The 18,063-nt window shown below is 25.8% G+C and overlaps 1 protein-coding gene across 1 annotated transcript in view; it reads left to right on the top strand.

Moving 5' to 3' along the window:
• Positions 1-18,063, top strand: part of LOC107443826 (cell adhesion molecule Dscam1) — a 77,577-nt gene that overhangs the window by 26,787 nt on the left and 32,727 nt on the right. The window contains exons 3-7 of the mRNA XM_016057829.4: positions 1,586-1,747; positions 5,063-5,212; positions 11,023-11,140; positions 16,430-16,605; positions 17,454-17,723. Coding sequence (XP_015913315.3) covers positions 1,586-1,747; positions 5,063-5,212; positions 11,023-11,140; positions 16,430-16,605; positions 17,454-17,723 — 876 coding nt within the window. The remainder of the gene's footprint in view (positions 1-1,585; positions 1,748-5,062; positions 5,213-11,022; positions 11,141-16,429; positions 16,606-17,453; positions 17,724-18,063) is intronic.

Here is an 18,063-nt window from a genome sequence, read left to right as displayed (position 1 = left end):
TTTGTTTATTTATTTGTTTGTCTCTTTTGCTTTGAAAAGAGCAGAATTTCTTAAAACAGAAAATACTATCGCAAATTAAGGCAAACATATATCCAATAATTCTGCATTTGTATTTTGTATTTATATTATAACGTGATTTGTAAAAAGTAAAATAAATAATTTTGAAGTTTAATATTATCTTGTGGAGTTGTTATTCGTTTTCACTTAAAGTTTAAAAATATATTTGAAAAATATTTTCCTGTTGCTACATTCCCGTTTAATCTTTTCTGAACGAAGAAAATAAACTGAATTTTGAAATAAGTCAACTTCTTTTATTTCTTTAAAATTCGAACTGTTTTTGGTTGTAAATGCAGACTTGCTCGGTTGAAGTATTTCTTTTTGGAGTCCAAAATCCATTTTCCAACTCTCGATCAATATTGTGTTCACATTTGGCTGCGAAAAAACGTACATTTCTTTGTCTAATATTCAAAGCTATTTCAAAAGCTGAATGAGAAATATTTTTAAGAATTCCGAAGTCTCATGATCTGTGTAGATGCATATTTTCTTATATTTTTCCATTTGAATAATCCATATGCTTAGGTCCTTCGTTGAATTCTAAATTTTGGAATGAGCATTTTTTTAAAAATATATAAACATGCATTATATTAGATTTAACTCATTGTGTGCTAAAATTGTTCCAAAAATATATATAATGAAACGTATGAACGTAAAATTTAAGTTCGTATAATGAAAGAAATTACACTCAAAAAGATTAAAAATATTTTTAAAATAGTTAAACAGTAAAATTTGCTTTAACTATCATATCAACTTTTTTTTTTCAAATATATCATATAATAAGTAGAAATTAATTAAGTAACAGATACTTAGGTTTTGATAGATTTTGTCATAGACAACTTAATTTTAAAACTTTCTTGATGCATTTTTTAAATTTTATGTTTTTAATTATTTGCTTTATTTAGTTAATTAAATAAAATTTTGAATACAAATACTCAAAATGGCAGAGGAAGCTCGTGTCAAGAGGTTGAACAAAACACGTAGTGCTTTCGGTATTCTAAATAAGTTTTGGGCATACGGGACTCTTAAATTAAACGAAAATACCAATAATTAATGCAAATTTTAAATCTGTTCTAATAAACGAATTGAAACTTGGTACAACTTGAAATTAATTACAAAACATTACAGTTCTTTTTTAGCAAATTTATACGAAATATATATATATATATATATATATATATATATATATATATATATATATATATATATATATATATATATATATATATATATATATATATATATATATATATATATATATATATATATATATATATATATATATATATATATTTATATATATATTTATATATACATATATATATATATATATAATATATATTATATATTATATATATATATATATATATATATATATATAATATTTTATAACAATATAAAACATGAAGTAAAAATAAATAAAAGCAAAACACCAATACTAAAACTTGAATTAATGAAATCAATCTATTGATGATTCGATGATTTTTTTGTTGCAATAATATATGTTATTTAATAATTACATTTATTACAGTGGTAAACCAGCGTTTCAATCCTGTAGTTCACAATGGATTTGTAGTAAAAGGAAATACTGCTGTTCTGAAATGTCACTTACCATCATCTCTGAAAGACATTGTTTTTGTCGAATCATGGATTAGAAGCGATGGGCTAACATTACGCAGCAAGGAAAACAAAGGTAATTTATTTATTTTTTAATTAAAGGCTACTTTTTTTATAAATTGAAGCTTTCTTTAATGTAAGTATGATTAATATATATAGAAATAATTTACATAATTAATAAAAAATTGGATTAATTCAAAGCACTTCAAACCAATTTTAATATACTTACCAATTATATAAGCAGTTTTAGGGCACAAATCTCAAATGTGGAAACGCGTATAGCATGTATTTTTATCTAAAATTATAGGTTTGGGAATGGAACTTTATGTTTATAAAGCTGAAATAATACTCATTATATTTTTATTTTATTTCTAGAAGTAGTACTTGATATTCATCATTGCCTAGAGTTAAACATTTCGCTTAAACACACATAGAAAAAAAAGTAACAATATCATAAAATACCATAAACAAGTAATGTTAAACAATAATTTAGCATATACAAAAGCAATAGAAGTCAATAAGTCTGCATGGCCTCCAGCATTCAACTAGCTCTTGTAATCTCTTTCGTATCACCAGAAACGGTCGTGTCACCAAAACGCTCCAAGATATTCACTATACAATCACTATTACACAAATGAAATTTTAGGGTAGATAAACTATGTAGATTACTATATTGGTTACCAGGAAGTAAAGATGAAATTGTTGGTTTTTTGGATTTATATGGATAAAAATTTATCATAAATGCATCACTTATTTTATCATAAAAGTTTACAACTAATATTTGCTTTTTTTGCAATCAAAAATTAAAATTATAAATACAATTGATGACAGTTAGCTAATGTTTGAAACTAAGTGTAATGTTCTTTATTTGAGATAATATATTAACATGTTATCTCAAATTTTTAACATTTTTGTTAACATGTTTTATAGCTACAGGTTTGTTTAAAATATAGTTTACCTGTGCGATATATTACATTAAAGTTAATAAATATAAATTAATTAATAATATTTATTAATAAAACAGTAAAAATGAATTTATTTAAATTAACGATACATATTTTTTGAATACATATATATTTTAACTATTTTTTGCACAACTAAAAAATTAGTCATCCAGTGATCTTCTGTGTCATATAAATCAGAATAAATTTAAAAACAAGATCGAACCTTCTGAAAAGAATTTTAATTTGAAACATCCCAGAGCTTGATAAATTTAGTCGACGTATTTCAAGTAACATAAAAACTGTTTTCTTTTCTGAGTACCATACCCTTTTTAGGAAAAAAATCATCTCAGTTCTTTTAAATAACATAAAAAACGCAAATTTTTTTTTTATTTGGACTATATTATTGAAATTATCATTCTGTCAATATGAGGTAGTATTTTGTTGCAAAATTCTGCTGAAGGTGTCCTGAAAAGGAAAACACCTTATTTGGCGAAATATAGGTCATTAACCTCAAGTTCATTTACATCTAGACATAATAACATTAAAATAGGTTTCATGAATTTTTATATCATCAAATACTTACTTTCAATCACTTTAAAACAGAATGAGCTATTCCTTTCAATTTTTAGGAATTAGTTTTAAATACATATTCAACAGGTTATGGAATTCAACAATAACCTAATGGTCTTAAAAACCACAAAATTTACATTTGATAGCTTATTTAAGAATTAAAATAAGGACAAAGGCTTTCTAAAAATAAAATTGAAGATAAGAGCTACCCTATTGCAAACAAACTTTAACCTTTCATTGAAAATATTTTCTATCCACTACGAAAATTGTTTTCGTATCAATATTTAGTATTACCACAAATTCCAATATTTTCTCAGATGCGCAAATAAGTAAACGTAAAGGAATTAAAATCCAATTAAAATGTTTCAAATTTAGCTGAGACTGACAAGATGAGCTGTTTTCGCGAGGATAATATTTATTTCTCTCATTTGGGAATTCATCTTAACCATTTTCTTTGTAATCGATATTTTAACTTCGCCACTTAGAAAGTTTTAATCCATAGCGCGCGAGAAACAACGCCCACGTTACTGAAACTGCGTGGGAGTTCTGACTCCTACAGGTAGGGGAATACCCCTTACCTGTAGGTAGATGTTTCTCCTATAGGTAGCTTTTACGTGGGCGAAATGATTGGAATACTATTGAATATTTTGCATAATGGAATCATAACGAATGTATAATGCGTGGGAGTATAAATTTTGTCGAAAAATTTCTATTATATGGGATTTTTAAGAAAATTTAAATTTTAAAATGTCAAAGAACTATGTGGAATATAAATTGCAGTATTTTAAAATCTGCTGTTTCCTTAAAAGTATGTAACCGATTTTCCGTCTTTCATTTAAGGAATTTAAATTTGAAAAGAAAATTGATTTACATTTTAGTGTGAATGAAATTTTATAGAGAATTATTTTTAGAAAATTTATTTATCTCATTATTGTCGAATAACCAGTAATTCATAAAGGATTAATTTAAAAAGAGGTGATTTAAATCGAAATATTGCTTTACAAACACCCGTATTTGTTTTTGAAATATGATTGTAAGCGTGGGATGTGCTTTATTTGCTCCGCGTATATTAATATATATGTTTTTTTTAAATATTTGCTTTTTAATGTGTAGTTTTCCTTTCTAAAATGTTCAATGAAAATAATTTTAAGTATTGTGATAAAACTATACGAAAACGTAAAGGATTTAAAAATTATTGTTGCTTTAATTGATAATAATTTTTATATTAAGTTTCTGCAATATACACTACAGCATAAATATTAATAATATTGCCATTATTTAGTATTATTAGTATAATCCTAGAATATATTTAATAACATTGTTTAGCTTGATGGCTAAAGTGCAATAACAATTTTCTAGGAATCAGCAATGAATAAACATTTTAAACTCAAACCATATCTATGCATATGCATATTACGTTCAAATAAAAATTATAAAATAAGTTCAAAATAAGCGAAAAATTGTGTTCTTTCTATATATGTTTTTTAGGAATAGTTCGAACTTGAAATAATCAAAATTAAATATAATATTCGACACATTTTACTTCTCTATAATTAATATTTTAGATAATTTTTTATTAGATTATTCTGAATTAAAAATTTATTTTAAAAAGAAATTTGGAAACATAAAATATTAATTTTGTTAGATGTTTTGTACCCTGATTAACAATTCAGGAACAGTCGGTAAAACCAGAATAATATTCAAATTCTATGAAAGTATTGAAACCGAAATCGAAAAATGGAAACTTTCAAACAATAAGTGCTGAATGTGCTTCAAATTCATTAAAAAAATTAAACTTAATGTCACTTTAATTAATTATCATTATCAAGTTATATTTGCATCTAATATATGGACATTTATTTTTTTTTTCTTTACAGCTCGGTCTTACACTGTTCTAAAGTCTGGTGAGCTCCTGATACATGAATCACAAGAAAAAGATTCAAATTGGAGTTACCGTTGTCTGACAAGAAACAAACTAACTGGTGAATTGGTAACCAGCGTCAATTTTGGTACCATAACTGTTACAGGTAAATTTAAAATTAATCCTGAAGATATATATATATATATATATATATATATATATATATATATATATATATATATATATATATATATATATATATATATATATATATATATATATATATATATATATATATATATATATATATATATATATATATATATATATATATATATATATATATATATATATCGGGTGGAATTGTTTCCTTTCTTTTTTTCAGCAGATTGCTGAGCAGTCTCGATGATTACGATTCTGATAATATTAAGATGTTAATTTTCAAGAGATAAGATGATTTTATTTTTGAGTCTGCAATTAATTATAAAATAGGTACTCACAATTATTATTCACTTCTCAGTTTAGCCGCAAGAATAATGACTTAAATAACTTGTTCTCGGAGTAAGTTTCAAAACATGCGCTGTAAGATACATTTCTCTTACTCATTGATCGATATTCAGCATTCCTTTTAATGAAGTTGAAGTTGAACGAAGTGCTTCGGTTAAATATTGTGATATTTTGTTTTTTTTCTTAATTTTGAAGTAATTTTTCAGGAGTTCTTACGTGCAGTTTTTTGAAAAAGTGTTCCTAAAGTTTCCAAATAAATTTTGATCGTAGTGATATTTTTCATATTATAAAAAATTCCAATAGACATTCATATATTTAACTGATACTATATTGTGCGTAACAATCCAAATCAATGAAAAATTATTTAATTACTCTTCTCTCAATAACTCATTTATATTTATTTTAGAGAGGTGATAGCACAAAGTTAAAAAAAAGAATTCCCTTTATTACAGAAACGGAACTTTTTTTCCTCTGTTACTATCCACATGAAAGTCATTTTAGGATATCATTTTATATTCTATTCTGAAGAGTTATAATAGGAGGGATGAAAGAACTAATTTACAAGACAGATTAGGTATTTTTTCCTATTATTGTCTTTCTATATATGGGATGAAATCAATCCGAAACTGATAGAACTAATATTTAAGAATTTATTGAGGTTTGATACATAAGGAAGTATATTTTGGCACCCATAAATTTTTCTTCATTTAGCATTGATACACAGGGAGGAAAGCCATTGTTTCTATAAACTAGCTAAGGATTTTTATTTTAAAAATTAAAAGTTTTTAAGTGCAAAAAGTAAACCAATTTTGTACGTATGCAACTTAAAGTAAGAACATTTGTAAATAAGTAAATTCTTCATTTCAGCCAAATTATTAATGCAGTTGACATAAATTTGGTTTTATTAGATTTCGAAATACGTAAGAAAACAAAACGCATTACTTGTCTTGATGAAATATTTGTGATTTTTTTAATAATTTTTAACTGAATCATTCGTAAATTTTGAGCAAAAGGAAGATCATATTTGTTTGAACTGAAGGAAATTAATAACAATTTGATTTTAAATAAAATATTGATTACTATTGTTTCGTTTTCCTACTTATGATACATTACAAACTATCATGCAATATGTGTAAAAAACACTGAGAATATTACTTCATATGTCTAGAGAGGAAGGTCAGGCGTATAATAATATATAACAATAAGAATTAAGTAAAACACTGTACTTGGCACACACAAAAACTTTTATTTTCATAATTAAAAAATTGATTATTCTTCCCCCTTGGTATTTGTATCCTTTAATTCAGGGTTTAAAAAATCCACAGACAAATTTGAGATAGTTTAAAGAATGTTCAGGCAAATCATTTTTAAATTTCGAGCAAAAAATTCACATTTATTTGAAATAAATGAGGATACTTATAAATAGATTTTTAGTACATTTCAGATTTATCATTCATTACATTTTCCAAACTGTTATGCAAGGCAATAAATGAAATTTAATTATGTTCGTAATTAAATTATTTAGTTAGCTTTGAAACTTTAATATTGAAAAGTTTCAAGGATTAAGATAAGAAAGGAATGATTCAGAAATCAGATAAGAAAGTAATGATACAGCTTAACAGAGTTCATCGATCTCAAAATTACTTTGAGTATTCTTGAAATTGATTGCATGATTAAAGAAGTTGAAATGATGAAAAAACTTAATGAAAGCGGTAAAACCTTTCGTATATATTTTTTTCACAGCGGTATTTTTTTAATTATGTTTATTTCCTAGGAAAATGCCGTAGCTTGTAATGAGTTGAAATTAAAATGCCTCGCGGAAATCAAGATTTTTTGGGGAATATCATAATAATTTATGTTACAAAAGTAAAACAAATCATTCTAAGAACACAAAAGAAGAGCAGTTAAAAAAATTGTAGCCAAACTTCAGACTATTTTAAAGTTTTAAATAATATTTTTGTTTCCTATATGACCATTCATTTTCATATTTCAGTTTTCAGCATTATATTGCATAACTACATTCGATTCATTTTGTTTTCTATATGATGCATGATATTCCATTTAATTAAAATGAATTTAAAAAAAAATAGCAAAACTTAAAAATTGCTTTTGTGAAATTCCCTATTTTTGAGGCACTTAAAAACTCTGATATCATTTGGTATAGTTTTAGTTTTTGATACATTTTTAAATAAATTCAGTAATAATAAAAATAAATTACCTTTACTTAAATGTAATTGATAATTTAATAAATATAGCATAGCAAACTTATATATATATATATATATATATATATATATATATATATATATATATATATATATATATATATATATATATATATATATATAGATAGATATAGATATAGATATAGATATATATATATATATAGATTGATATATATATGGACAGAGTGCCAACCATGTACTTCCACGGTCACTGAACTATGCATAAACTTCTTAAGGCGTAAATGTTTTCCATCATATATTACGAACTTCTTTGCTTATTGAAACTTTATTTAACTCTTTTGTAAAAATTGCTTTCATAAAGCACTTAACTGATAATTTTTTCTGCGATCAACTTTTGTTTGCGTTATATATATAATAGTTAAATAGTTTATTTTTTTAATTTCTTTTTAAAATATTATGAATCGAATGTGTTTTAAATTATGACATTAAAGAAGCATAAAATCAGTTGATGGAATCTAAAAAATAGAGATATGAACATCGAAGCTGAAACTTTCTTTTTTTTCAGAAGCTATTAAAATAACTTTGCCATTTTCTAATAATGTACTTTAACATTCAGCAGTTCTAAACGTCATGTAAATAATTGTTTTGTACAAATATATAAATATTGAGCTTTTTTCTTCAGTTGCGACTTCTTCAGGCAACAGTTTTAACAATTTAATATATTAATTAATATTATTCTGCTTTAGTTGGTTGTTTTACTTATTTATCTTATCACTTTTAAGAGCCATGCAAATTGCGTTTACAGTAGATTATTGAATTTGAGTGAGTGTGAAGTAAAATTTGCATCAAAATAATACATAAAATAACAATTCTTGGACTGCTGAGAAAATTCTTAAAACTGTTTCCTATTAGATACAAAGTCGCACTTTTTAAGCATATATTTAAAAATAATTTCTGTGTTTTGTTATTTAAACAACATTTATATGATACTGTTTTCATTTAAATTTTCAAAAAAACTTTTATATTTATTCATGAGAATACTAAAAAACTAATCTTACTCATCATTTTCTATATTGGGATCGCATGAGCGCCACTAAGTCTAAGTTCCTCTATCTATTATACCCCGTAGCCCTTATTTGGCTCCAGATAGACCTGAAACCAGGGAACAGAACAATTACTTCGATAAATGACTCTCTTGAGAGCTTTAAATCCTTCACTTCATCGGCCAAATGAGACACTCACGGTAAACAAATACTGCATGGATGAATCAGGAATCGAAAATTGATCACTTCAGTCTTGTCACTCAAACATCTAATTTTACCCTTAGAAAACAAACGACTCCGACAGCTAACATGGAAACTCATCTTCTAATGGTATTTTCATAATCTTAAGCATCAAATCGTAATACATAACATATGAAACACTATGCATTAAAATCTTTGCTAGTCAACCCTTTACGGTACGTTACTTTGGGGCCAATAACATGAACAAAAACGTGAAGTATTTATTAACGACAGTTTAAGAAGAATCTTGCGTATCAAGTGGTTCCATAAATGTGAATGTAGTGTATTTTTATAAATACAAACTCGAAATTTGCTGTTTTACATTTTGAGTTAATTTGATTAATTTTTTAATCATAATGAAATTTCTTCCGGAATTAAATTAATTGACAAATTAATTAATATACATATTTTTTTTTTGCTTATGCATTGCATGGATCTCATTTTTTTTCTTGATGCTCAAAGCACAAATGAAATGGGATAATAGAAAAGTGTACAAAGTTAGTCATGAATATTTTATTGTTTTCAAATACCTCCCTTCAATTATTTATACTAAAATAAACTCTCAAATAAACCTTATTTAATATGTATAAAGCGAATACAATCGTAAATTTTTACTTCAAATAAGCATTTATCATCTGAGCCAATAATTTTCAAAATCTATACTAGTTTATAAATAGTATAGTATAGAATAAAAATTATGTGAATATTATAATTTAACTTTACATAAATAACATATATCTATCGCTCATTATGAATTTTCGCAACAATATTATAATTAAACATGCATTCTGGCTTGACTTTTAAAGTATTTTTTAAATATATATTTAAAAATTGATAAATAGTTGATTTATTTGATAAAATAATGAAAAATTGGGGCAAAATGCGCATTTCATAAATAGTAACTCTCTCTGTAGGTGAGTAATGAGACAGAAATGCATTTCATAAAGCCATTTGACAGAATCATTAAATAAACTATTTTCTGATTTCTTGGAACAACATTTTACTCTTATCGACTTTAATTTAATTCATTAAATTTTGTGAATGAATTCTATTGAAGTGAATAAGATGCTTTAAGATCGACTTTTATTTTCTTCCTTCTCTGAAATATGGAATTGTTAACCTTAAAGAGAATATGATTTAAATTTCAATTTTAGGAAAATAATAAAAATGTATTTAAAGGTTGATAATTTAAGAGCACCTATTGTAATGTAATATGACCTAGTTTAAATATTGAAAATATGAATATCAGTTTGAATAAAGTAGAATAATTTGCTTTTCTTTAGCAGAGGCTCTTTAAAACCCCTTTGTAATTCCTTTAAAAAATTTAAACAATTAATTTTATTTCCATGTTTTTTTAGTAATAAAAAATAGAGTTTAAAATTGAGAGTAATATCAAATTATGTTTCAATGGAGGCATTATAATAGCTATGTCAGATAAAGTCAATTAACGTGTCGTCTCTGCGTGAATTTAGTATCTCTTGTCGAGTTAATGGTATAGGATGCTGAAAGACATAGAATAAATATCTGCTGAAAATAATTATTGATTTATTCCGTAAAGACACACTATTATAAGCGTTCAGAACAGAAAGCTGGAATCTAGGCATGTTTTGGTCAGCTACAAATAAAATGAAGTCAAATAATTTGCTTTCGTTACATTACCAATTTTATTAAACAGCTTAAAATATTTCTGACTTAAATTTAACGGTTAATAAAAGGATTAGGATTTAAAGAGATTAAAATGTCGATAATGGGAATTGGATGTTAGAAAAACTGTTAAAGCAATCAGATTAACGTCAAAATTTTTTTAAAATAGCTGTAAAAATTTAAATAAATTGAACTGACTTTGCATAATAGAAATAAATTTCAATAAATTATTACGTGCAAACTTTGAATTTTTGATTTTAGTAAGTTGAGTACAACCGTGAAGATAAAATATTTCTCCCAAGAGAAACTAGTTTATATGTTTTAATATACTTTATTTTTTTTAAATTTATTTCCAGAACCTCACACTTCTACTTTGCCTCGAGTGACTTTTCATCTGAATCAGGCGAAAACAGAGGAGGGAGGAAATGCAGAGCTTCCATGCATAGCTGAAGGAAATCCGGCACCATCTTACAGGTAAGCTCTCATAAATTTAAGTTAACATAGTTCAAATTTTCATTAAGAGAGCTGGACAATAAAATAAAATATTATTCTCAGAAAACAACCATAGTGAAATAAAACAATAATAACGAATCTAACCAAACGTATATTTTTTTAATTTTTTTATTTTGGATAACTGATATTTTGTATCTACAATTTTGGATATCAGCTATATTGTATCTGTTGCATTGTTGTTATACCAACATCTGGTGAATTATCATTTATTTATGCTTCCGCATCTTAAATTTTCAGTAATAAGTAGTCGATGAAATAAATCATTATTCACAGAAACAACCAAAGCAGAATTAAAAAAATATTAATATATATAATCGAAATTGACATTTAATATTTAATATTTTGGATAATAAATTTTGTATTTATTATTTTGGATGGTAGATATATTGTGTCTACTGTTTCGGATTACACATATTTCATATTTACTACTTTGGATATTAGGCATATCGTATCTGCAACAGTATTACTATACCATTTTCTTGTAGATAACGTATGATTCATTTAGGTTTATGTACTTTAAATGTTAAGAGAAAGTTGGTTAATGAAATGAAATGTTATTTACTGAAAGCAAGTGTAACATGATAAAACAATAATAGAAAATCTAATAAAAGTATTTTTTCTTCTGTTTTAGATTACAGATAAATTTTAGATAATATTTTGAAAAACATGTAATTTTTATCTCTAATTTTAACGTGAGGATACCGGTTTGTCGAAATCTGTTCTTTATTTTTTGTTTAATAAGTATTTCGGTAAAAATGGGATATTTAAACATTAGGGATCTTTCTTTGTAGCATTTCTTTCTCCCAATAACACCCTAATTAATAAATTTTAGCTCATTGTTCACGAAATGGATGACGAAAATACTGTTAGCTAAGTATATGAGTTATGAATAATGAATCAAAGAAATTTACAATTTTTAAAAACATGTTAGTTGTTTTAATTGTTAAGAAAATACTTCGTTTTTTAAGAAGTAACAATTATAACCTAAAAAATAAACACTTTGTAGGGTTAAATGCATTTTTTGCTTTTTCTTTTTAGACTCCCACATTTAATAAATTTTCATTGAAATAAAAACTGAATTTCGAAATCAAATAAACTTACATGCAATGTCACTGGCTTTAAGTTTCTATATAATACAAATTAATAAATAAATGATCTACAACTCTAACTTATGTCTTTGGACTTCAAGTGCTACATTGTCAAATATTATCTAATTTTTTTCAAAAACTTTTCCATTAGTTTAATTGTAAAATTCTGAGTACTATGAAAAATACCAAAACAGCAACAAGAAATAGTAATAAACCAAAATTATATTAGATCAATAAAATGCTAAAATAATAATTTAATTACTTTTTTGTTTAAAAAAAATAATTTGGGGCTTTGAATGCAAAAAATAAATATATTTTATTCTTATTATGTTTATACTGTTTACTTAAAAGATAAAAATTACGAAATATGTAAGTTTTATTGTATTAAAATGATAAAATCTCTTAGAAATAAAAGACAATCGAAAGTATTTAAAAAAGGTAAATTGATGCAACATAATTAAACAAATTAATAAACCCTTATGTCTTCAAATTAAATTAACTCAACTGCAAATTAAATTCATTTTAGCAATTTCAAAAACTTAATACCCTTGTCTTCAACTCAACTATGAATTTCCACACCAATTGACAAATGGTCTCACAATATAGCTCTATTCTCCCGTATTAAATCAAACACAAAAGATACATACCATTATTTTCGACATCATATCAAGCGTTCCTCTTCGAAATTCATTAAAATATTTTTGGATGAGCAGTTTTAATTTATATCTATGTCAAAATTCTATACATCTTTGCTGTAAACCAATGCAAAGTGACGTGCTCTATTAGAATTTAAAATGTTTTTATTTGAGTTGAGTTTTTGTTGTGGACACGTTCGTTGAAAATCAGCTATCTCTTCATGAGGTAGAATTTCCATAAAACACGTTACTTCTTTTTTAAAAAAAAGTTATTGTTCTTTTTTTAATTGCCGAAATTTTTATTCGATGAGAAGCTCCTTAAGCAACGTCCTTGTTGAATATTTTTTGAATTGTCAAAAAAATAAAGAAAAAAATATACATTAGTGAATCTCTTTTAAAAATCTAATGAACCAGAAACGAGAAGTTGTTAATTGTATTACAAAGTTCCAAATACAAAGTGAAATTTTTAGAAAAGGCTCTTTTGTCTTAGTATTTATCTAGTATTCTACATAAATTTTCATGAAACGTACTTGTTTTTTTTTAAATGAAACTAGGCCCGTTGTGTCGGTATTTAGATTTAAATTTTTACTAACTTTGATGTTGAAAACAAAGTAAACAACTTGCGAAAAATGGCAATATTTACAATACTCTTAGGCACCATAAATTCATCTATATATTAACACAGATACCTTATGTCAAAGATGCTTCAAAGCCTTAAAATTTTTCAGTCATGCGAAATATTATGTTTGCTTTTTCATAGCATATCATCCAGAAGAGTAGTAATCCATTAAAATGACGAAACTGGAGTTCTAACAGTAAATCACTTTGGGCATTCTTAAAGTACAGGATACAAAATAAAGCTATTAATTTGTTTTTCATCTTCTCTTCATAAAAATACACATGCGAAAATAAGGCGATGAATTTTCATCATGCGTGCCGCGTAACTCATAATAGTTTATTTTTAAAGCCCATTTTTATCTACAGAATGTTTTATTCTTAGTGATGCAAAGTCTGCTCGAAAAATAAACTACTAACTAGCATATTTATTTCTTTTTGTTTACTTCTCTGTCATCTGATTTATACTCTTTGTTTTATTTTTTTTATTTAGTTATGTGAGTGTATTTTTTATGGCAGCCCACATTTGTGTTAAAAGCACTAACTTTTTCTAAGTCATTAATCTTTGTTGCCAAGATTTTTTTTTTATTGTTGGCAAAGTTAGTGGTCTTCTAGAAACTTTACTTAACGCTGAGGTATAAATTTATCTATAGCCGGATGTTTTGATCTTCCACTTGGAGAATTTTATTGTATATTTCAATAAATTCTGTACACAAAAATAAGTATCTGTATTTTAGTAATATTTTCAAAATTAAATGGAGGATTTATTTATATGTATAGTATATTTTTACGTTCATTCTAATATGCTTTTTACCCTTCACTCAATTATATTTTTCTTTCCCTTAAGTAATTTATTAGAAATTTTATAATTAATTTATGATGTAATTTGGATTAATTTAAAAATTAGATATGATATATTTTATCACAAAAAGAGAGAATAATTTTAAATTTCCAGACATGAAAGAAATAGAAGGGCAACATAACTACATATCAAACATTTTTTTCTTTTCATTCATTTACATTCATTTATGAATCCAAATAGAAATATTATTTCCAAGGCTTAACTAAAAACATTTTTGGCAAAAAAAGGTCACATTTTTTGTTGAATTATACTTTTGGGAGTAATATATCTCATCTAGCATGTGTTTATTCCAAAATTTATCGCTGCAATTACAATAAAACCCCAGCTAGGAAAAAAAAGATTTGATTATCGATAAAAATATCATTCTCTTAATGTCGAAAAAGGTCCCATTTTTATAAGCGAATGATAGCTTCACAAATGTTTCAAAACTACATTTTCACAGGAATATTTTAGCATTTAATAAAATATTTTTTCAATATGCTGTATTTTTCTCCTCAAAATAATATTAAGGTGTTTTATTTTGAGACATTTTGAACAGGCGCAATTCAGAATTGAATAAGTTTTTTTTTCAGTATATAATTACCATAGTTCTGCAAAACAATAGAAGAACATTAACGATACAAACCATTAACAGTACAAAAACATTATCTGATAACCTTTTTTTAAAGTATTTGACAAATATGTATTATATTTTAGTTATTTTTATTATAAAAATTTTCGTACGTTTACGCATTTATATAATGTGAATTTTTTTTATTTATGTTTTCTAATAAATTATTCATATTTTATGGCTAGCTTTTCAAGTTTCAATTACTTAAAATAAAAGAATAAATCTGTATATCTATTCTTCGATTTATTTTTAGGCAAACTTAAACTGCCAAATGCAAATGTACATGCAAATGTTACCCAATTTATCAATATAATTATGACAAATCCAGGAAACGCAATACATTTATTTTTCTTTAAATGGACTTAAAAAGCTGAATAAACTGTTTAATAATGTTGGGAATTTGCATGAAAAAAAACACAAATCAAGGAAACAAATTAATGGGTTGCATACACAAAAAAATGATAATTTTAGCTAATTTACTTTTACTTTTAACTTTTTTTTCCTTTTCTATTTATTTTAAAATTTTTTCGCTTATTGAATGCTTATTAAATCAAAGATAACTTTTTAAAAAACGCTTATATTATTAATTCTTCATATCAAAACAAGAAATATTTCGCTAATCTGCCAACAACTAGTCTATAGGACTAGTCTAAAAGGAAGGAAATAGAAATAGGACGGACTCAACTCGAAAAGCCTAACTTGGGATACATGCCAAATCGGGCTTATTTTCGGCAACTGGAAAAAGATTTCAGCAAAATTCCGTTTATTCAGCATTTTATTTTCTCGATCCACGAAAAATAAAATACCAAGTATTATGAAATATTCAGTCTCGCGTTCTAATAAGCTTTAATTAAAAATATATGATATTATTCTGATTCAAAATATTTGGTTTCAATAAAAAGTTAATAGATGGGGAAATATAGAATGGAATAGAACTAGATGGTTTAAACTGACTGAAACTGCCTAGGCCGGAAACCGAATGAAGTGTCTAAGAAAAATCACACTGTTAAACAGGATTCTTTCACATATGAAGAAGGTCATTCTTCATATGTGTCTGAGGTCACTCCTTTGAACCCTTAACATTGAAACCTAGAACGTGAAGATCTGATCATTAGATCAAAAGTTATTCAGTTTTATTTTGCGCACTAAGCATTGTTTTTCTTCTAAGATAATAAATAAATAAAAACCCACGCAAAGGGTCATCATAAAATTAATCAACTATTTTCTGATGATGAATTCTTCTACTTTGTCCATGAAGTATTGAATTTTTTTAGTGATTAAAAACTACCTTGTTCATGGTTTTTTAACCTACAAAATAAAGACATAATCATTCGGGACACTACTATATTTTCAACTTATAACTGACTGCTGAGTTCCTTACAGATGATTTCTTATAAATACTTAACAATAAAGACATTAATTTTTTTCTTATTTTATTAGATGGATGAAAGATCTTAATGGTATATTGAAACCAATTAAGGAGGATGGACGAATCCGTATTAATCAAGGAACTCTTCATATAGAAAAAGCTGCCAACTCGGATTGCGGGAAGTATCAGTGCATAGTCAGAAACACTATTGGAGAGCGACGAATAGAAACTACTTTAAAAGTTTCTGGTAAGTAGGATGTAACTAGAAATATTCCTACTATTTTACGCAGAATGATGATTAGACATTTAAAGTAGTACAGCTACTGTAGTTGCTACTTTTTTTCATAGTTTGTAGTGTAGTGTAAAAAAAAGTAGTGTTGTGAGTTGGGCAATACAAAAAAAAATAAATAAACATTAGCTTGCAGCGATTTGTGCCAACTACTTTCAACATTAGAAAAAAAATAGTAACACTGCTGTAACACGACTAATTTTTTGAATCTTATGGATACAAGTCTTTGCTGGTCTGTCAATGGATGCAATGGAAAGCGATAATAGCGATAATGAATGGAAAGCGATAATGGATGCAGCTGAGCGATAATAGAAATTACGAATTTAAAATCACGTATAACTACATTTAGCTAACAAAAATCACGTAAAATCAAGTATAACTACATTAGCACAAAAGCTACATTTAGCTGCATTACAAATGGTTCTTTGGTGTATTCAGTAATATAAATACTCGCAATGAACCAGAAATCCTAATTAAATGTACAGCAGCTTAATAGACAGTACATAAATATAAGATATGTCAGTAAATAGATAATCATTTCATGTTTAAAATTTAAATGCAGGTTTCCTTTAGCTCCATTGGTTGAGCAGCTAAAACCAGAATAAGGAATAGAAAGCTACAATTAGCTGCATTATGAGTGTTTGTGTGGTGAGCTCAGTGATATAAAAAATAGTCACAGAATGTACAAGAAATGATTTTGATTGTTAAATATACTGTTAATACAATACATTCATAATTGAACAAATAATATATGAATTATTTAAAACACAATGAAATTAAAAACTGCAAATATAACTTTTTTCTAGCTCCTTTAGTTGTGCAGCTAAGTCCAGCTCATCAGGCACTGAATATTGGTCAGGAAGCTACATTTAGCTGCAATATTAGTGGTTTTCCGGTACATTCTGTTGTGTGGAGAAAGAATCAACACACCCTTAAGACAACGGAAAGAGTTCATCTTCTGTCACGTGACGTTTTGCATATCAGATCTGTCAGGAGAGAAGATAAAGGGATGTATCAGTGTTTTGCATTCAGTGATTCAGATAACGCGCAAAGCACTGCAGAACTCAAAATTATAGGTACATGTTTAAATGATTTACTCTTAAGAACCTGTTATACAAATAAAAATTGTCTTTACGAATCTGTTCCTAAGGAATAAATTGAACAATTTGCGCTGAAAGAGATTTGTATGTTTAAAATAATACTTACCAAAACGTTATGCGTTTTGTTTAAGTTTTAGTTTATGCTATATTTATCTTTTACTTATAAACAAACACTACTACATTAAAAAAGTTAAAAAAATCGGATTATAAAAAAAAAAAATACGATACATCTCATTAATTAGAGATTCTAATTCGGCTATGACTGGCTCATTTGTATATTGGTTTTGACCTGCATATTTCTGGCCATATTTCTGGC

This window comes from Parasteatoda tepidariorum, chromosome 3 (assembly GCF_982258835.1).
Source record: "Parasteatoda tepidariorum strain Cologne lab strain chromosome 3, Ptep-v5.0, whole genome shotgun sequence".
In the NCBI taxonomy this organism is placed as follows: Eukaryota; Metazoa; Arthropoda; class Arachnida; order Araneae; family Theridiidae; genus Parasteatoda; species Parasteatoda tepidariorum.
Note: the sequence above shows the minus strand (reverse complement) of the source record. Positions and strands in the feature narration are given on the sequence as shown.